Source organism: Pollicipes pollicipes, unplaced genomic scaffold, assembly GCF_011947565.3.
Source record: "Pollicipes pollicipes isolate AB1234 unplaced genomic scaffold, Ppol_2.1 Scaffold_7231;HRSCAF=8579_pilon_pilon_pilon, whole genome shotgun sequence".
In the NCBI taxonomy this organism is placed as follows: Eukaryota; Metazoa; Arthropoda; class Thecostraca; order Pollicipedomorpha; family Pollicipedidae; genus Pollicipes; species Pollicipes pollicipes.
This window is the reverse complement of record NW_023597034.1, coordinates 14673029-14695125: the sequence shown is the minus strand read 5'-3', so window position 1 is coordinate 14695125 and position 22097 is coordinate 14673029. Positions and strand designations below refer to the sequence as shown.

The following is a 22097-nucleotide window of genomic DNA, read 5'->3' as shown; positions in this document are numbered from 1 at the left end:
CCTCAGACCCCTGGGCCGGGCGCCAGTTGCCTCAGACCCCTGGGTCGGGCGCCGGTTGCCTCAGACCCCCGGGCAGGGCGCCGGTTGGCTCAGACCCCTCGGCCGGGCGCCGGCTGCCTCAGACCCCCGGGCCGGGCGCCGGTTGGCTCAGACCCCCGGGCCGGGCACCGGTTGGCTCAGACCCCTGGGCCGGGCACCGGTTAATCGTGTACTCAAAATTGGTACAGTAATGGAACAATTAGAATTCATAATATGCAATAAATCTGTTGGAATCCCGCGGCATCCAGGGATGCCGGCATTGGTTTTACTATCGCGGGTTTTCGGAATGAGCATTGTTACCAGGACTGAAGTCTGCTTTTCCGGCCCCACCGGCGTCCGCTGAGCGCAAACTGTGAATCGCTTTGTCCTGCCGCCGAGCGCTGCCATGTGGTGCCCAACGTGCCAAGGCCACCCGATGGCCTGTCTGCGGTATGAGCTCAGTATGCTTAGCTTCCAAGACACCACGATTTAGCGCTAGTTATGCTGCCGCGCGGTCTGAAGCCCGGTGTGACCGCTGACGAGCTGTTTAGGCCCTGCCGGCTGCTTGATACCTGCGAGCACATTGCGCACGTTTCGGACTCACCTTGACTGCCAACAGCCTCATACTGTGGTGAGGTTTCGGGTTCTCATTGCGCGACTGATGGCTCTGCCGGAGTGTGGTCTCAGGTGTACCGTCTCGGCTAATGTAACGTGTGGTCTCAGGTGCACCGGTCAGCTACTGTGGCATGTGGTCTCAGGTGGACCGCGTCGACTAATGTGGTGTGTGGCCTCAGGTGGACGGTGTCAGCTAATGTGGCGTGCGGCCTCAGATGGACCGCGTCTACTAATGTTGTGTGTGGTCTCAGGTGGACCGTGTCAGCTAATGTGGGGTGTGGTCTCATGTGGACGGCGTCGACTAATGTGGTGTGTGGCCTCAGGTGGACGGCGTCGACTAATGTGGTGTGTGGCCTCAGGTGGACGGCGTCGACTAATGTGGTGTGCGGCCTCAGATGGACCGTGTCAGCTAATGTGGCGTGTGGTCTCAGGTGGACCGTGTCGACTGATGTGGCGTGTGGTCTCAGGTGGACCGTGTCGACTGATGTGGTGTGTGGCCTCATGTGGACCGTGTCGTCTAATGTGGTATATGGCCTCATGTGGACCGTGTCGGCTAATGTGGTATGTGGCCTCATGTGGACCGTGTCGACTAATGTGGTGTGTGGTCTCAGGTGGACCGTGTCGTCTAATGTGGTATGTGGCCTCATGTGGACCGTGTCGACTAATGTGGTGTGTGGTCTCAGGTAGACCGCGTCGGGAAATGTAGTTTGTGGTCTCGGGTGGACCGCGCTGGCTAATGTGGTTTGTGGTCTCAGGTGGGCCATGACAACTAATATGGCGTACGGTTGCAGGGTCGCGATTTCTCTGCATCCAAACGATCGCGCCCGTCTCGAACGAGGGCGGAGAGCTGCTCATGTTCCTGCTGAACTTCGATGACCTCTCATCGCCGCCCGAGGAGGACGACGACGTTGAGAAGGAGTTTGGACACATCCTCACCAAATGTACGTATACTTAGATAACATGTGAGGAAGTTACGTCTCTTTCCTGTGTGGGGCTCTAAAACGCACCTCATCTCTAACGCATTCTGGGTACGACCGAGCCTGACTGAGTGAAGCCTACCCGAGTGCACTTCATTGGGCTTGGATCATCGATACACTGATATATCACTGAAGCAATTCGCGAAGTTCGAAATACCAATGCTACAAAATATTCTGATGCCAATCCAACTTGAAGATAAGAGGAAATAGGAAGGGATTGCAATGGGACTCTCCCCAAAATATGCCAGAAGCCACGCCCCCGTTCCTTAACCTGGTGTACAGTGGACTAAATTTTCCAAAATAGGCCTCGGAGTGAGAGGCAAGAAATTCTCAGCGTGCGGTGTGCCCTCGGATGTCACAGCATGCGGTGTGTCCTAGGATGCCACAGCATGCGGTGTGTCCCAGGATGTCAAGGCATGCGTTGTGTCCTAGGATGCCACAGCATGCGGTATGTCCTAGGATGCCACAGCATGCAGTGTACCCTAGGATGCCACAGCATGCGGTGTGCCCTAGGATGCCACAGCACGCGGTGTGCCCTAGGACGCCGCAGTATGCGGTGTGTCCTAGGATGCCACAGCCTGCAGTGTGCCCTAGGATGCCACAGCATGCAGTGTGCCCTAGGATGCCACAGCACGCGGTGTGCCCTAGGACGCCGCAGTATGCGGTGTGTCCTAGGATGCCACAGCATGCAGTGTGCCCTAGGATGCCACAGCATGCGGTGTGCCCTAGGGTGCCACAGCACGCGGTGTGCCCTAGGACGCGCAGCATGCGGTGCGCCCGGGAATGCTACAGCGCTGCAAAGGCAAGTTTACGTGAGAAGTGGGGGGTACTTTTTATATGCTTATTTTCATGGAAAAAAGGAAACAGATGCCCATCTCAATAAAAGCAAATACGCATTAGCAGCCACATGAAAAAGGGCCACAAAAATCGGTGAATCGGAGCATTGGAATGCGGCATTCATGATGTTGGCAAGTATAAGTGCATACACATAATGCGACATCGTGCACGAAACACCACGCCAAGCGTTATCAATGTTATGGAACTAATTTTGCTATATTTCTTCTATTAGCTCCGTAAGAGGTATACACAGACTTACTCAATGTCAACAAAAGACCATCTTTTGTTGAACAATGGTCTCACTCATGTGATAACACTCGGTTCAAACTTAATCACGAAGAACACGCGCTCGGGTGGGAGCGGGTCAAATTGAACCCCCAAAGGTTTTTCCAGAATGGTTTCCGAACAGCGCGGCGCAGCCGCGCCAAATTTTGCATAGTCGTAGACAGTTGAAACAGCGGATCGTTCGATTTGCAAAATTTAGATGTACCTTGTAAGGTCGCTGACCTATGGCAGGTCAAAGTCAGACCATGGTTTCAGCGAGGGCAATTTCTAGGGAATCCCTCAGCCTGATCCAACATGGAGAGTTAGACGAAACCATACATCTCTGAGATGCTTTCTTAGGAGAACACAACAGTTGAATGAGAAACTAAATTGACCTAAGGTTTGGTATGAAGATCACACCAAGGTCAAAGCCAACCTGTTTTGTTGCTCTAGGGCTTGCTGTATAGGATAGTTTCTGGTACTCATTTCGAGTTTATTGAAGACAGAAAAACGCATTATACGTCTTCCATGGACTTTTTAGAGGTCAGAATAGGTCTTTGACCTAAAATGACCTAGGCCAACATTTTTGTTTTAGGAACATACTGCCTGGCGTAAATCTCTGTCGCTTAGTCAAATGCAAAAGTCAAAGCAATCTTGTACGATTTTGGTCACATTGACCTTCAAAAGGTCAAACAAGGCCACTTATCTTGAATGAGAATGTAGCCTTTTGCTTAGGAACGGTGATCTAGGTTCTGGGGCACTTTGGAGGACCAACCTGGAACTTGACCGTGTTTGACCTTTTTGACCCAAAGGTCATGACCTAAGAACCTAAAACTCTGACCTAAGTGCGTTCACGTGCAGGTCGACACACCCTGTAAATTTGGTGCTCTAGCTTTCTTAGTTCCAGAGATCTCAATGGGAGGGTGTTAAACTGACCCCCACCCGAGCGAAGGGTATCTAGCCGGCCACCCGGGCACGTGTTAAAGTATGATGAATGCATCAACATGAACAAAATGCTCAAACCTCTAGATATGCTGCACCAGTCAGGATAATTTGTACTCATGAGAGCGAACCGATTAGGACCAGAGATTAGGCAGTGCGTATACAGGATGAGAGGCCATATCGTTTGATAGCTGCAGTTATCTTGCTTTCGTCTAATGAGCAAGTGACAGCATATGCTCGAATAGAAATTTCGCCTCAGGCTAGCAGACAGATAGCAGATCTGCTCGAGACATGCAGGGATGAAGGAATGACAGAAGCGAACAAAACAAAAATAAGGTATTGGTTGTTAAACACAGCTGCCGAAACTTCATCCTCACTGTTTGGCGGTTTGAAAACCATTAGCATCGTAATAAGTCATTAACTTTACACTCAATCTTGGCACGCCTCCAGTGATTTCACGGCTGACAATCGGTACGCAAAATTCGGCAACAAGCTCAAAACTTGATCCACTTATGCCACCTGCAGGGTTTTGTTTAGCTGCATGAATAGTTCGCTCAGCTGGTGGTCAAATACTCGCTAATAGGCCTATTACAGGCCTAGCGCTATTGGTGGGCGCCAGAAGCCGTGGACTAATAGCCTCCATTTGAGCTCGCAGTTGGAGGGACCAGAACTGTAACGCTGTTTCAAGTGCTGTTCGAGCGACTGTTTGTCCCTTCGAGCCACCGCTTTTGCCCACGCTCCGGTTGTCCTGCAATATCAGCCAAAGAATCCTAGACATCGGGCGCAATTTGCTCCACGTTCAAGGGCGTCGTGGCTCATGATATAATGCTGTCCTTAAGTCTGTGTCTTTATATCATGACGTTGTTGTAAAATACCATCGGATCAAACTTCAGGGACAGCTCAATGCATATTTAACTGCGCAAAAAATTCATTTATGAGCACTGTGCCTCAGTTAGGTCATGCCAGGTCAGCCTTCCTTCAGTGGCGGTCCGCTGTGAAATATGCCTAATTACCATAACAATTACACGGATATGCCATTTGCTTACCGTATGATTGATAATTCAATTTTTTATTTATGTTCCTAGTTCCCTACCAATATGTAACCTATATACCTGTGTCATATACCAAGTGGGCCATCATGGCTGTCGGACAATGTGTCCCGATTTACGCTTCAATACCCAGGATACTCTACATTTGCAGCCTTCAGGTTGAGTGGTTGAGAAATTCGACATCGGCGTATTGTCTGTATTACATCTTACTGTTAACGTTGATGTCAGCAATAATGTTGATGTTTGTTAATTTTTCTCCGTTGGTCTTAAACAAACTATGTCAGTGACCACACTGACCTTTTTAATGCCTCAAATTTTTCAGTTTGCTATTTTTCCTTTTACTGACGTGTGGCGCGATCAGTGGCATTGAGGTCTTCGCGGCCGGTGCCACCTCACTACGGCTGATTTGTCTGGTGCGGAATACTCTGAACTGCTCAACCGATGCGAGTGCTGTGGTACCTGATGGTCGTTTGACTTAGTGCAATCGCCTTATGGCTAACGCAACGCCCGGGTGGCCGGATGGGTGACCTTCGCTCGGGTGGGGGCTATTTTGACCCTCCTAAGACGTCAGGAACTAAAAGAGCTAGAGACACTAAGTTTACAGGGTGTGTTGACCTGTACGGGAACTAAGTTAGGTAAAAGTTTGAGTTTCGCTAGATTATGATCTTCGGGTCAAATAAGGTCAAACAAGTTCAAATTCCAGGTCTGCTTCAAAGTGTCCCCAGAACCTAGATAACTGTTCCTAATGCAAAATGTGCATGCTCATTTAAAGTCAATTACCTTAAGCTTGACTGTTGAAGGTCACGGTGACCAAATCATAACAGACTGCTCTGACTTTTGCGTTTGAATAAGCGACAAAGAGCCAAGGCAGTATGTTTCTAAAACAAATGTTGACCTGGCTCATTTAATGTCATTGACCTATTGTGATCTCTAAGAACGTTCATGGAAGATATGTAACGACGGGTGTCCTGCTCGATAAATTCGAAATGAGTGCCAGAAACTATACCTCACAGCAAGCCATAGAGTTGATGATGTTATATATCTATATATATATATAGATATATATAGTATATATATATATATATAATATATATTAAACAAACTATGTTATAAATTTATATATATAAATTTATAACATAGTTTAGTTCATATAACATAGTTCTATATGCCATACATGTATTTATATTATATATATATATATATATATATATATAATAGTATATATATAATATATATCTCTCTCTCTCTCTCTCTCTCTCTCTCTCTCTCTCTCCTCTCTATCTATCTATATATATATATATATCTATATATGATATATATAATATTTATATATTATATATTCTATATATATCTATATATATATCTCTCTCTCTCTCTCTCTCTCTCTCTCTCTCCTCTCTCTCTCTCTCTATATTATATCTATAGCTATATCATATCGATCTCTCTCTATATCTACTATCTATATCTATATCTATATCTATCTATATATACTCTATCTATATCTATCTATATCTATATCTATATCTATCTATCTACCTATCTATCTATCTATCTATATGCATACATGTATATATATATATATATATATATATATATATATATATATATATATATATATATATATATGCATAATATAAGATGTAGAGTGACAGGCTATTTTTGACCTTGGTCTGACCTTAATACCTGACCTTAGGTCAACGTATTTGCTCACTGAATATTTCTGTTGCCTAAGAAAGCATCTCAGAGATGTGTGACTTTGCCTAACACTCCGTTGTTGCATCAGATTGAACGATTCCCTTGAAATTGACTTCGCTTAAACCATGGCCTGACTTTGACCTACCACAGGTCAGCAACCTGACAAGGTACATCCAAATTTTTGATGCCAAACGATCCACTATTTAAATGTCTACAGCTATGCAAAATTTGGTGAGGCTGCGCCTCGCCGTTCGGAAACCATTCTGGACAAACCTTCGGGGGTCAATTTGACCCCCACCCGAGCGCGTGTTAAGAGAATACAAGTGTGGACAATGATCGCCTCACAGTGTGTCGCACGCGGAAACTCGTCCGCGTGCCCCGGCTGGGCCCCGCATTACACGCCTGCCTGCCGTCTCGGCCACGTTGACACGCTGGATGGAGTGAGCATCGTGACCCGATGGCATGACCCCATGACCCGGCCGTCTATCAGCCTGCTGGTAGCCGCGGCCGGTGCCACCCTCTTGCGGCTGACGCGTCACGCAGGCCGTGGTCGGGTAAGCTTTTAATGTTATTAATCCGGCAACAGTGTCACAATTGGTTGGATGATCGAGTACGTGCAAGTCCGTAGCGGCGACGTAGCAACTAATCCGTTTTTATGAGGGAGTCTTTTTCTGCACTGTGCACTGAGTTCGCAAAAAATTCAGAACGCTTCTGTGTGAATAACATGTAGATACATGTAGGATTGCCTAAAAAACGCGACAGCATTGCTTTTTCAATATCAGGAATTCTGCAGGCCCTTATTTCAAGAACTGTTGCGTGCTTATGACACAAGAGATGGGAGAGTTGTTTGACATGATAACGCATAAAGAGGAATACAAATTAGGGCGGCATCATTCTACTGTCATTTTGAGGCAAAGAAAATTGTGAACCATGTCAAAAATTGGAAACAAAGAACCAGCGGCACCAACCAGCCAAACGATACCCAGACAGTTTACTACACCATTTGTTGGTGAGGGTCATGTCAACGCTCAGTGGAAAACGGGAACAGGTGGGGAAAGGGACACCATCAAGTCTGCACTGCAACAGAGTTAAAAACGACCTTATGCTGAAGCCACAATGATGGACAAATATCAATTGATTAAAACAAAATGATAAGGCAACAAGAGGAGCAGATGCGATGCACCACTGCGAAAAGAAAGGCAAGCGTGTAAAATTAATGATTTAAACTTGGTTATCAGATGAAGGTCAGTTTCACTTAAATGACATTGTGAATTCTCAACACCAGCAATGTTGGTCAGCAATCAGGTCCAAAGGTGTTCGCGGTAATGCCCTGCATAACAGCATGGCCGCGATTTCGCGTGTGCTGAGCGGCAAGGGTCTAATAGGACTATTGCGCTTTGATGACCTAGACGGCATCACGCTGACGGCACGGAGAGCGCTATCAAAGAATGCTAAACAAGTTGTGGAAGCGGGCCATGCTCCAGCATCCAGACCAAATGCCAAGCGCGTGACGTCATTAGGGTGGCGCCTCGCCTCATCCAGCGCGGAGCGGCCTGAGCTGGGCACATGACCGCTGTGCGGACAGGACAGTCAGACAGTCAGTAAAGGCCGGCACCCATGGCAACTCCACTGGCCAGAATTGAACCACATGGGCCTTTCCATATAGGGCTATCTAAAAGTCTGGCGCATGAGCATGATCCGCAGAGCCTGCAAGAGCTGGAGCATGCCATCAGTGCGACGGTGAGGGGAGAGACTTGTCCACAGATGTGCCAATCGCGCTTCTCTATAGTCGATACAATATATATATATATATATATATATATATATATATATATATATATACATATATATATATATATATATATATATATATATATATATATATACTTATTGGTGAAACACTCATGCCGAGGTTACTAACTACTAGGCATGAGTGTTTCACTGATGAGTCCGTGAAAATTCACCACATTCTTCTTAGTATGGTTTGCATGTCTGTCTCCTAGCCAGGTGTCAATACAATTCAATAAATTCGCTCTGCCGAGCCGCGATCGCGACGGCCCAAGCCTCCGCGATTGGTCACCGGACTTACTCTGCTCTACTCTGAGATGACCCCATGTTTCATCCCCTGCTGGCGGGTCAGCGACCCGTTGGGTTTCGCTCTCAGTGACCGCACGCCGGCCTTCCGGTCCCGGGTGAGCGGCCTGCGGCGGCCGTAGGAGCGGACCGGTCCCGGCAGCAGACCGCCAGCTGGGACGGCGGCCCGCTCAGCGGCCAGCGGCGACACCAGGGGCGCTGCATGCCGGTCACGCGGCGTTCGTCCCGGTCACGAACGCAGCGGAGGGAGGGGGGGGGGGGCGTCAGGGGACGGCCGGCGCTGTCGCGGGGCCGCTGTCGCCCGCTCGATAGCCGGGCCCATGTCTCATGACGGGCAGCCGCCGGTCGTGGCCACTCCGCACCGGTGGTTGCGAGGCCACTGAAGACAAGTCGACTTTATCGTCTCGTTTGGACATTTTTATCGCCCAACTTATCTCATTTCAGTCAAGGCTACATGTCGGCGCATGTTGGATTCGAGTTGGTGCTGTTTTATAGACGGGACTTTCCTCTGCTTTGTTAGGGCTGGGAATCAGGTGAAGTGGGGACAAGCAAACGAAACATAGACTGGCGGTGTAGTTGTTGCCTGGATGAGAATGTCCTTCATCTTGCGTCTTCGGGCAATGCTATCCAGTCAGGTCATGCTAATTCTTTTTCAGTTCTTTGTCGTGCCCCGGCTCCCTAAAGCAAAAGAACGTATGGTCCATGGACAGCTGTACACATCCTTGAGTTTTTATGCCTGCTGTGCCACACTCCTGTTCATCATTCCGCTGTGCGTAGAGAAAGGCCCATTTTTGCCTTCACGTGGTATTGTCTATCGCAGAAGAACTGCACAACGTAGTATTTCCACTGCGGGCGTCTTCATGTGTCCCCTTTGGAAGCAGAAGTAAACATTGTCAGCGTTCCCCTCCTGTCTTTCTATGGAATGAGGTGGCCGTTCGGTGAAGTTTTGGCCAGATCGCATCAAACGGAAAACATGGTCACATTGGAGGACCCTGATGTACTGATCTCAATTCCCGGACATGCAAGGACGTGCGGTAAAGTCAAAATTGCAAACTAAATCGCAATCACAATCACAAAAACGAGATGTCCCGATTGGACCGTGGGGCTATGCTGACCTGGGTTTAGACGCCATGCTGGAGCACGGTATGACGTTACCATATTGTCCCCTCTCACTGTCTGCATGCGTGGGGATGAACTGACTGACCCGGAGACGGTCCTCACCGGGCCTGGCAGCGGGGCAGCACAGGCCCAGCCCGATGGCAGTTTGTACTTGGTAGAGTCAAAGGATTTTGTTACTAACAATGCATCAGTTGATTTGCTGCCTGGCGTTCAAAAATAACCTGTGATTCTTTCATGCAGCATCTTTTTAACTTAACACGCGCCCGGGTGGCCGGTCGGATAGCCTTCGCTCTTGTGGCGGTCAATTTGCCCCCCCCCCCTGAGATCTCAAGAACTAAGAGAGCTGGAGATACCAAACTCACAGAGTGTGTTAGCCTGTAGGTTAACTCACTTAGGTAAAAGTTTGAGTTTTCAAGGCCATGGCCTTCGGGTCAAATAAAGTCAAACAAGGTTAAATTTCAGGATGGTCTCCAAAGGGCCTCTTGAACCTAAATAACTGTTCTCAGCAAAAGGTTACAAGCTCATCTATGATCAGTGACATTGTTTGAGCTTTTGAAGGTGATGTTGACCAAAATCGTGCAAGACTCCTTTGTGTTTTGCATTTGAATAAGCGAAAAATAACCCTAGACAGTATGTTCCTAAAATAATTTTGACCTGGGTCATTTTAGGTCGGTGACTTATTCTGACCTTTAAGAAGTCCATTGAAGGTGCATGCTGCGGTTTCTGATATCACTAAGTACGAAATGAGCATCAGAAACTGCCTCATACAGCAAGCTCTAGAGTCATAAAATAAGCTCGTTTTGACCTTGGTCTGACCTTTATACCGAATCCTAGGTCAATGTAATATATCAATTTAATTGTTGTGCTATCTAAGAAAGCATCTCAGAAATCATGGCTTTGTCTAACCGTTGTTGGGTCAGATTGGACGATTCCCTTCAAATTGCCGTCGATGAAACCATTGGTTGACTTTGACCTGCCACAGGTCAACGACCTTACAGGGTATATCAAAATTGTTGGCGCCACACGATCTGCTATGCAATTGTCTATAGGTATGCACAATTTGGCACGTCCGCGCCTCGCCGTTTTGGAAAACAAACTTGGGGAGGGTCAGTTTGACCCCCCACCCGAGCGTGTGTTAAGTTCGGCTCCACTCAATTAGGCTGAGTGTAGCGAGGAGAAGGTGGAGCGTTTGCTTCAGGTTTTGAATGTCATATGCTTCGAATGCAGCGGTGTAACATTTTATATCGGTTCCCTCTTTCTTGACTGCCGGCATCATGTACACTGACAATAATCACATTTCCCATCCGGTTATAACCATGAGCGAAGGGTGTTACGAACAATAAAGATGCGTGCAAATATGTTAATGCCAATCTTGTATTAGCATTCTAAAGCACCTATCCTTTGATGATCTGTCCGTTCTGTTGGCACTCTATCGCGTACGCTTAACAGTGGCGTACGCTACGCGTACGCCACTGCGGTAGAATCAACGAAGCTATCCTGTTTTAGTAATGGCAACTTCTGGGCATTAACAATGGTGTGCACTCATTGCGTCTAGCCTTGGACTTTGCGAGCGCCAAATTGTATAGCCTTTTGCATTCATTTGCCATTTGTGCGGCCTGCCTCCTATCGCATACGGCTGCGGAGATATGGGCTTGGCGAATGAATAGTAGTACAGCAGGCGAACGAATAGATAAATAAATCTAAATATATGTTTCCTGTAATATGCCAAATATCTGAGCAATGTGGCCATTCACAGTCGTACATCTATTAACACCCGCCCTCCTAGCCAAATAAAACACTTGGGCTATTTCGTTTATGGATAATTTTGAATATGATGCTTTGCATTAGTTCGATTTGCTAGGTGGACACCAAAGGCTTGCCAATGCTCATGTTGGTATAACATTGTGGATGGTCTTCAATTCAAAATTCGCCTGAAAAAAAAATGCAAGTGAACAGTACACGACACTTAAACAACAAACAAACATTTCCCAAAGGCAGACATCAATTCTATCCGAACTTGGAAAACCCTGATAGTGAAGGATTGACAATTTTTGTACTTGAATCCTTCCAGAAAAGCTATTACCAACGTTTTCTGAAACTAAAAAGCAAAGTTCCCAAACCTATTTTCACGACCTACAAGCTTTTGCGCCGTACTACGCAATACAGTGCACTGCGTAGATTTGCCTCAGGACTACTCTTCAAAAGAACTATGGAGTGCACTATGCTGGTAAAAACTTAAAGATATCCTTGATCGTGAATCACGTTAGTTGCGGATGAGGCAACCGGCAAATTGCTTAAAATATTTTTTCAACGTATCACACCCACATCATCCCAAAAGCCGAGGTCAGTGATCTGACGTGATGACAACATCGAAATCAATGTAGAGAGAAGTTATCTTGATGCTCATAATTGTACGGAGCCATTAATCGTTTCCCCAGTTTTCGAGGTTCAGGAAAGGAGCGGGGAAGGGTCTCCATCGCCCGATTGGCCATTCGCCACCATCTGGCCGAGGTTAACATTGTCATATGTAGCTTTTCAAGCTAAAGAGGTAAATGTCACTTCGCGGTTGGGCATGCCGTGCAGTAGCTGAAGTAGTCCTGTACATCAATAGTCAGTTTTGTTGCGTCGTGTATAGATCCTCATGGAATGGCAGATTGATCTAATTAAATGTGTTACCTGTATAATCGCTAACGGAGTTAGGGTCACCAAATAAGTCAGGTGGGTATGTCTGAAGCTGATTGGCCTCTGGTGCGTACTTGTGGTAAACTAGAGACTCCACTGCAGCAAAATCTTGCTTCTGCCCAAGCCTCTATACGGAAGCTATTTCGTGAAGAACCCGTATGGTCTTGGAGAGTCTGCTGCGTTTACAGAACTCTTAAGTCATGCCAATAGAAATCAAATCCATGGCTTGCCTTATGCTCTTGGCGAACCAGAACGACATTCATGTCCTTAGTGACTGTTTGTTGTGCCCTGCGCTGGTGACCGTGTCGGTGACTGTTTGCCGCGTGCTGCAGTCGGCCGGGCACGCCAGTGTCCCGGGATGGTGACTGATAACCGTCTCCTGCGCTGGTGACCGTGTCGGTGACTGTTTGCCGCGTGCTGCAGTCGGCCGGGCGCGCCAGTGTCCCGGGCTGGTGACTGATTGTCGTCTCCTGCGCTGGTGACCGTGTCGGTGACTGTTTGCCGCGTGCTGCAGTCGGCCGGGCGCGTCAGTCGTTCCGCCAGAGCATCCGCTCGTTCCGGAAGGGCCGCGGGCGGCCGGCCGGCGCGTTGCGCGGTCGTCGTGGCAGCGCCTCCACGCTGACGCCGACACCGGAGGCGAACGAGGCGGCCGAAGAGGAAGCCGAAGCTCTTACTGGGGGCCACGGAACAGCCGCCCGAGTCGCCCCACATCACGTGAGTCAGGCGGCCGCCCGCCGGCGGCTCTAACTTCTGGTGTGTACTGCTGATCGTGAACTCGGACCGACGACGGTCAGGCAGTGCTGTCGGATGTACAGCTTGTTTAGAAACCTAGCGCTCGACTCTGTGGGGACCCCTACCGCATGGGCTACCATGCATAATCAAACAGTGACAACCGTGTTAGGTTCGTTTTAGCGGTTGGTTAATGCTGAATTGTTGACGACGAATTATTCCACTAGCGAATTATTTCACTAGCAAATTATTCCACAGTTGAAGTGTTCCGCCATTGAATGTTAAAGACGGGATGGGCGGGAACACCAGCTACATCGTTGCATCATGTAGGCAGTGCAGGGTTACTGTTATCCCCGTATGTGTGGCGCGGGCACATTATTGCCGCGCACGTCCAAAACCGTGCAAGGTGTCACACACGAATCCACCATATGATGTGTCATAGACGTTCTTTTCATATAAACCAACTGGAACTGAAATCCGTGCTATTATGATCTTTCAATCAACAGTGTAACTGATGGCAACGGATGGAGAGGCTTAACGTGTATGAACATGCTAAAGGCCCCAGCTGAAGTGATTGAGCCCAAGTTGAAATTATTGGATGCTGGATCAAGCCTAAAGCAATACGTTCGCTCGTCGGAGCAAAATCAGATATTCGTCGTAATCCCCAGACTGTAATTTGTGGCGTACAATGCAATCCAAATAACAACCCCCGAGAGGCCCTGAGGTGTTCAGAGTGCTGAAATTGGACGCTGACTGCGGTCACACAGCGCGGCTCGGGGCGCTCGCTGAATGATGTCTGACGTCACACCTAAACCTGGCAGTCTCATCCAGACACTCGTCAGTTTTCACTGTTCGTCACGATAAGGTCCCTCCTTTCAGTCGGTGTGCATGTTCGGTGTAAGTATATTAAATCGTGACCCAATGATCCTATTGCTCCGCGATGCTGCAGGATTTCCACGATTTAAAAAAGACCGCGTTAAATTCCCACATTCAGAAGCGTCGAAGTGCAGCAGCACCACCTGCTTTTTACCGATCTTCATATTTAGCTGATATTTTTTCTAAGGAATTCTCCTAATGCAATTTCACGTCTATTACTGTGAGCACTTGCATTACGTCCTAAACTGAGTGAGCAAAGGAGCGTCAACTGAGTTCATGTGCGTATCAAATTGAAATGTCACGCTGGGACACTTGGTGCTGTCAAGAAAATCCATCCAGAGCAACATGCTGCTATATGGTGGTTAGTAGGACATGTCTACCTGAGCAGCAGGGCAGCTATGCTGTGCTGCAGCTGCCCTGCTTTGGGCAGCTGCAGCCGTTTCTCTGACTCCGATGTTCCGCTGGGCAGCCGTAACCTTCTCTCCAGCTCCGAGGCTGAGCTATGCCGTATGACCTGCCCTTGTCGTGGCCCTGTGCAGATCGCCGTCCCGTACAGCTGAGGATCTGCTCCAAACGCTGCCGGCTTGCTCGCGATGTGCTGGTTTGAGTAGTGAGGCACTGTCCGGCTCACGCTCTGGTCCGGCACGACTGCCTCACAGTCAAAGGTTTCGACACACCATTACTAGCCACGCGGGCGTTTCCGACACTGCTGCACATTTCAGGACGACTCTGGTTGTTCACGCCATCCTGCATGCTCATACTATGTTGCGACGAAGCGAAAGCCCTTTTGTATGTAATATATGGCGTGACCATGGTCTTCCTGCTGCTGATATATTCTAAGGCTGGTTAAGATTTTCCCTCACCTATCCGCCACGCTATTCTATTTCGGTTACTCTGTGTGAAACTTCGTAAGCTGCGTTTGCTTGGCTCTAAGCCGGTGAAATAACATGGATCAAAGTCGGAAATTCAGGAAAAGAGATTTCGTAGCCGACCCATCAATCTTCAAAGCGCCGGATCAACGTCGCCAACAATTCCCGCGGCGCCGACTCTCCTGCTGCCTCTCCGTCTGAGGGACGCGGGAGTTGCACAGACAGCTGGCGAGCACGCCGACTCTCCTGCTGCCTCCCCGTCTGAGGGACGCGGGAGGTTCACAGACAGCTGGCGAGCACGCCGACTCTCCTGCTGCCTCTCCGTCTGAGGGACGCGGGAGGTTCACAGACAGCTGGCGGGCACGCTGACCGCGGAGCTTATTGCCTTGAGGTGACCGGGTCCGCGCGCTCTGTACCGTTCTGACCCCAGAAGGGGTGAGGTCGGCTGGTGACCGGGTGAGCCAGAGTCTGCGGCGTGACACTCCTTTGCAGCGTCACGTAAACCCAAACACAAAGTGTTCTGCACGCCACGGGTGGGCCGTCACTCCAGAAGGACGCATTTTGGGAATCTTACGCCATGTAATTGCAGGTGTCCAGATTTCCATCCAAACGTCCCACAGAGAAGTTCAGGATATCCGTACGCAGCCAGGCACAATGGACCGGGATCACGTGATGCGTGCGGCGCTGTAGACACTCCAGCACTCGATGTGTTCAGATTATCAAAACTAATGGGATCGTACCGCAAAAGAAAATTGGTTATGTTTTTTTTCTCCGATGGCGGCGTTTTTGATTCATGATCTTTGCGTCAATGAACTCCTTTGTTATCAGTGGTGTCTCATGGCTGAGTCAAATGAGCATAACTGGCAGATCAGCCAATGTTCCTTAAACCTGGCAATTTATTGTTAATGGCGCGAGCCAAACAAGTGAGATCGCGATCCTAACATATCTACAACCAGCCATTGTATTTAGGACATTTACTCGCGCGGGGGAGACGGCCTTTGCGGATGTCTAACCATAACGTTGAGACATCATACGCGAAGAGCGCAGACTGTATTACGCACCTGTTGTCGATAATTGCACCCCGCAGTCGGATAAAACTTCATATTAGGCGTATTTGGTACCATATTCCTTGTACGCAGAGCTTCGTATCCAGATGGTCACATCGCTGTTTTTTTGCAGGCAATACTTTGAAGGAAAACAATGTAGACGAACCTTTACATCGCAGCTTTTTTATGGCAAGCTTTGTACGTATACCTTCCTTATCAAATTTCCATGCACACTTTTCGCATTGAAAATCCCGTGGCACGAAAAGTCGTACGTAAATATTCGTATCCACAAGGGCATCCACTTCACAGCCCACGCCGGCGACCCACCCCAGGGTCTGCCGACGCCTCGCCACTCGTTCGTTCGGCGCCTCGACCCGGCAGTTCCGACAGGCACGAGCTGGCCGGTCACCCGTGACACCCAGGCAGCCAGGAACACCCCCCCCCCCCCTTCTGCCGGTGGTTGCCCTCGACACCTAGGCAGCCGGGACCGCACCACCCGTCTGCCGGTGGTTGTCCTCGACACCTAGGCAGCCGGGACCGCACCACTGTCTGCCGGTGGTTGGCCCCGACACCTAGACAGCCAGGAACGCACCACCGTCTGCCGGTGGTTGCCCTCGACACCTAGGCAGCCAGGAACGCACCACCGTCTGCCGGTGGTTGGCCCCGACACTTAGGCAGCCAGGAACGCACCACGGTCGGCTGGTGGTTGCCCTCGACACCTAGGCAGCCGGGACCGCACCACTCGCTGCCGGTGGTTGGCCCCGACACCTAGACAGCCAGGAACGCACCACCGTCTGCCGGTGGTTGCCCTCGACACCTAGGCAGCCAGGAACGCACCACCGTCTGCCGGTGGTTGGCCCCGACACTTAGGCAGCCAGGAACGCACCACGGTCGGCTGGTGGTTGCCCTCGACACCTAGGCAGCCCAGACCGCACCACGGTCGGCCGGTGGTTGCCCCGACACCTAGGCAGCCAGAAACGCACCACGGTCGGCCAGTGGTTGCCCCCAACACCTAGGCAGCCAGGAACGCACCAGAGAGGCCGCCCGCCCACGCTACACTTCTATAGCTTCACGTGAATGTTTTGATTTTGACCGTATAGGCGCTTCTTTGGAGCTTTTGAATGGCATAACTCTCTGTTGAAGTCTGCCCGCTGTCGCTATAGCTCGGTTGGTGGTGCACTTGGCATTCAAGCCAACGCGTCACGAACATCCCACAATCACACAACACCGCATCCATGAAATCGGACTCCAAACGTCCGGGAAATGCAGCTGCAAATGTCTGGAGACAGTGGTTTTCAATCTTATCGAGCAGTTCTAGAAAATATTCCATCAGCTCTTCACGGATAGAGCAAAATGCCTCGAACCCATAGCCATGAGTATCGGTAACCCGGATCTTTTGTTGTTTGCTGTTTTGGGGTTTCCGCATGTATCTGAACAATGTATAGCGTTTTAAGTATTCTAAATTTTCACCCATCAACCCTGATAACTTGTCTTGGGTCGCTATGGAAGACATGCACCGATTCAACAGAAAATCTTGTACTCTCCCCATTGCGCACGGAGGGATCTTACCCGAGTTTGGCTAGGGGCACATGTTCCGCGCGTCCCTTCACTAAACCTGCCACTCGCTGCTATACTTGTTAAAACCAACTTGCAAGGTCAAGAGGTGTGCAGACGAAGGGAGGCCATTTGCAGCTGCCGTACTTACTTTAAGCCAATTAGCGAGCATCTAGTTATTAAGCACCGCACAGGGAATATGGCACACGGCGTTTAGCGACCATACACGTGAAAGCTGGACCGACATTTAATCATTTACCTTATCTTTACGTCATCTCCGTGGATAATTTTTGAGTGACGTTATCATCATCACCGCGGGTATCCATGGCAAACCAGCAAATCTAACTTTTCCTCACTTGTAGCGCAACTTTGGAGCCAGCACACGTTGAGCAACTCGCCTGGATAGTCGGAGGGGGGGGGGGGTTCGATGCAACCCCCTTAAGCTTTGATAGGACATATTTTGAAGCACTTCCCTCGCCATTTTCCTCGCCTCACCAGTTGCCAGAATGCGGTAGTAGTACCTGCAAACAAACCAGCAAGATATGCTCATGGCTTACACCCGCGCGTGCGACCACGCAAAAAACATGAAGTACCAATAGGTGCTCAACAGAAGGAATGAGATGCCTTGGCTCAAGGAATACACCTGACACGCATCACGCCCTGCCTGGCGTATGCGCCCAACCTGACGTATACGCCCTACCTGACGTGCACGCCCTACCTGACGTACACGCCCTACCTGACGTACACGCCCTACCTGACGTACACGCCCTACCTGACGCATACGGCCTACCTGACGTACACGCCCTACCTGACGTACACACCCTACCTGACTCATACGCCCTACCTGACGTACACGCCCTACCTGACGTACACGCCCTACCTGACGTACACGCCCTACCTGACGCAAACGCCCTACCTGACGTACACGCCCTACCTGACGTATACGCCCTACCCGACGTACACGCTATACGCCCTACCTGACGCACACGGCCTACCTGACATACACGCCCTACCTGACGTACACGCCCTACCTGTAGTATACGCCCTACCTGACCCAAACGCATTTGAACCGCTCGGCCGGGCAATTGTAAACTTGAATAAACGGAATAAAATGAAGTGAATGGGCCAATGTAGCGAATAATTGCGTGTCCGAGGAACCCTGTGCTAGGAATTAAGTACGCAGAGAAATGCGGTATGTATGAAGAAAGCATGTATACGAAGTCTGTATGAAGAACGCATGTATACAAAGTATGTGCAAAAAAGTATGTATACAAAGAAATGCGATGCAAAGGGTTGCATTAAAAAGACGCAAAATGAAAAATTTTGTACGGTATAAATGGCACACACGAAGTTCAAAATGAAGCAATGTGCATGCGAAGAAATGCGAACTTAGTGCTGCGTATACCGCGTACCATGTCGCATATACATAGTTTTACAGGCAGAAAACATTGTTTTGCGAATGTTGAACCGTGTGAAGATTTGCATTTATGGAAATCTGCGTACCACGAAATGTCGTGCATATAATCGCTATATACAGCTATGCGTATGAGTTTTGCGCACGAGCAAACGCAATGCGAAGCTCTGTTCCCAAACCATTTCGCCTGGTTGCAAGCCCTTGGTTAGTATTCACTACCACTACGGTTAATGTGGCTATCACCGCAGCAATCTGTTTCGCCTGTCACGCCGGCTGACGTGGACGACACGGTAACACAGCTCATGCCGATGAAAGTGAGGCATGTGTCCACGAGCTATTACATCAGCGTAGTCATCGATTTCCAGTAATGCATCGTCGCCATCAAGCGAGAAAGAGTGGCTTGGTTTTGGGCCCATTGAGCCCATTTCAACACCCTGACCTGTTTTTGCTGGCAACATCCACGAGGTTTTTCTGTCACCGATGTCATGAGACGAGCTATTCGCACCTTCGATGCTACCACAAAGCAACATGTCAGGCAATTCAATGCAGTATTCCGATGTGTATGCCAGTGATGAACAGCAGGATTTCCTTTGGCAACCAAAATATCTTTGAAGATAACGTTCACTCACATATATAATACCGCCTCATTATAGCATGTAGGGGTGCCATTGCAGCACAAAGAACTAAATTAGAAAAGCCATAAGCCTTCACAAAAAATTGCCACCGAACTCAGGAAGTCGGCCAACATTTCGTGGGTACTCGAGCGGCTTGGGCGGCTCAAACTGGACTCCCTGCTACTGGAATGGTCTCTGAACTGTTCATAAACTGCCGTGGTCGGAAGCTACTCCCGGGGAAGTGAGGTTTGACAATGTCACGCTCTGTTCTCACCACACGCTGTACGAGACGTTCGAAACGTCCCTCGCCGAAGACGCCCTGCGTCGGACCGGAGGCCGCCGGACGCGCCTCTGTTTGGCGAGGCGCCGGCGGCGCCGGGAGCGATGGCCCGGCCGATCTGAGGGCCACAACGTCATACGAGCTTTTCATTCATGCCGTGTGGGGGCTGGCTGCCGACGGATTAGGAGTGTTTGTGCTATTTACATGCTTGCTATGCTCCTCATATTCCTGCTGTATTTCTTTGTCCATAGCTTATATTTCTTGCATCGCACATTCGTCGCCATTATGGATCACGGATTCGTCGCCACCAGCGTTTTGCGTGATAGAGTGGTATCACACTCACCGCAGTGCAATATCGACCGTAAGCTCTGTCTTTTAACGTACAATGTCAAGACGGTGGAGTCATTTCGAATATTAAAGCTGAACAGAGGATGTCCTCTTCGCCTTTCGACACCTCCTTGTTTCAAGCAGCACGTGAGCCGTCTCTCCGGTCCCATGTCATCGCCCCGTCCCCACTCAACAATGCCGCACGTCTTCACACGCCTCCGTCGGCCGGCAGGGCGCCAGCGGCCGACGGCGGACCGGCGGCGCCGGACGTCGCGCCGCCCTTCAGCCGTCTGGCCGTGCCCGAGGAAGCGACGCAACCGCGCCCGCTGACGCCAGCCTCGGACAGCGCGCCCGACCTGCGCGTCCACCTGCTGGACGAGCCGCCGCCGGCGTCGCCCCGACTCAGCAGCCAGCGGCTCTCAGAGACGGTAACCAGCGACCAACGGAGCGGGGCTCGGCGTCAGCCTTTCCCGTCGCGTGGGCTTGGCGTCAGCCTCTCCCGCGGCGCAGGTTCAGTGTCAGCCTCTCCCGCGGCGTGGGCATGGCGTCAGCCGCTTCCGCCGCGTGGGCATGGCGTCAGCCTCTCCCGCCACGTGGGTTCGACGTCAGCCTCTCCCGCCGCGTGGGCATGGCGTCAGCCGCTCCCGCCGGGTGGGCTGGGCGTCGGCTACCCCCACCGCGAGGGCTCAGCATCGGCCGCTCCCGCCGCGAGGGCTCCGCGTCCGCCGCTCCCGCCGCGTGGGCTCGGTGCCAGCCGCTCCCGCCGCGTGGGCTCGGTGGTCACGGGCTCTCCGTGGAGAGATCGTGACGGCATCATGGCCTAAACAGTAGGATAGATATGTTGAGGTGTGTTGGCTACGTTTGATAGGCCGAACCTGTCTTATGTATTGCTGGATGACTCCTCAAATGACACTTAACACTCGCCCGGGTGGCCGGCTAGATACCCTCCGCTCGGGTAGGGGGATCAATTTGACCCGCCTGAAATCTCGGGAACTAAGAGAGCTAAAGACACCAAATTTACAGGGTGTCTTGACCTGTACGTAAAGTCACTTAGGTCAAAGTATCAGGCTCCTAGGTTATGACCTTCAGGTCAAATAAGGTCATAACAGGGTCAAATTCCAGGTTAGTCTCCAAAGTGCCCCCAGAATCTAGGCAACTGTCTCTAAGCAAAAGTTCATAAGCCCATTTGAGGTCAGTGACCTTGTTTGACCTTTTGAAGGTCATGGTGACCAAAATCATGCAAGACTACTCTGGGTTTTGCATTTGAATGAGCGACGAAGATTACGCTAGGCAGTATGTCCCTAAAACAAAATGTCGACACAGGGCATGTTAGGTCAATAACCTGTTCTGACCTCTAAGAAGTCAATGGAAAGATTTATAATGCGGTTCCTGCTGTCAATAAATTTGAAATGAGCACCACAAACTATCCCATACAGCGAGCACCAGAGTAATAAATCAGATTGATTTTGACCTTGGCCTGACCTTAATGCCTCACATTAGGTCAACGTAATTTGCTCATTCAATGTTTGTGGTGCCAAAAAAGGCATCTCAGAGATATATGGCTTGGTCAAATACTCCGTTGTATCGCATTGAACGATTCCATAGAAATTGCCTTCGCTGAAACCATGACCTGATTCTGACCTGCCATAGATAAGCGACCTTACAAGGTACATCTAATTTTTTAGGTCAAACGATCTGCTATTCAATTGTCTGCAGCATGGAAAATTTGGCGCCACTACGCCACACCGTTCGGAAACCATTCTGGAAAAAACTTTGGGGAGGGGGTCAATTTGACCCCCGAAGATTTTTCCAGAATGGTTACCGAACGACGCGGCGTGGCCGCACCAAATTTTGCCTCGTAGATAATTGAGTAGCGGGGCGTCTGAGATAAACATTTATATTTTCTTTGCAATTTCGCTGACCTATGACAGGTCAAATTCAGATCATGGCTTCAGTGAAGGCAATTTTAGGGAATCGTTCAATCTGGTCCAACAAGGGGTTGTTAGACGAAGCCATACAGCTATGAAATACTTTCTTAGGCGACACAGCAATTGAATGAACTAATAACATTGTCCCAGGGTCAGGTATAAACGCCA

The 22097-nt window shown here is 49.8% G+C and overlaps 1 protein-coding gene across 1 annotated transcript in view; it reads left to right on the top strand.

Annotated features, from left to right (window-relative positions):
- The first annotated feature begins 519 nt into the window (after window positions 1–519).
- Window positions 520–22097, top strand: part of LOC119109753 (potassium voltage-gated channel subfamily H member 2) — a 34520-nt gene continuing 12942 nt past the window's right edge. Inside the window, exons 1-5 of the mRNA XM_037233504.1 lie at window positions 520–544; window positions 1425–1574; window positions 12807–12867; window positions 12929–13006; window positions 20234–20429. Coding sequence (XP_037089399.1) covers window positions 520–544; window positions 1425–1574; window positions 12807–12867; window positions 12929–13006; window positions 20234–20429 — 510 coding nt within the window. The remainder of the gene's footprint in view (window positions 545–1424; window positions 1575–12806; window positions 12868–12928; window positions 13007–20233; window positions 20430–22097) is intronic.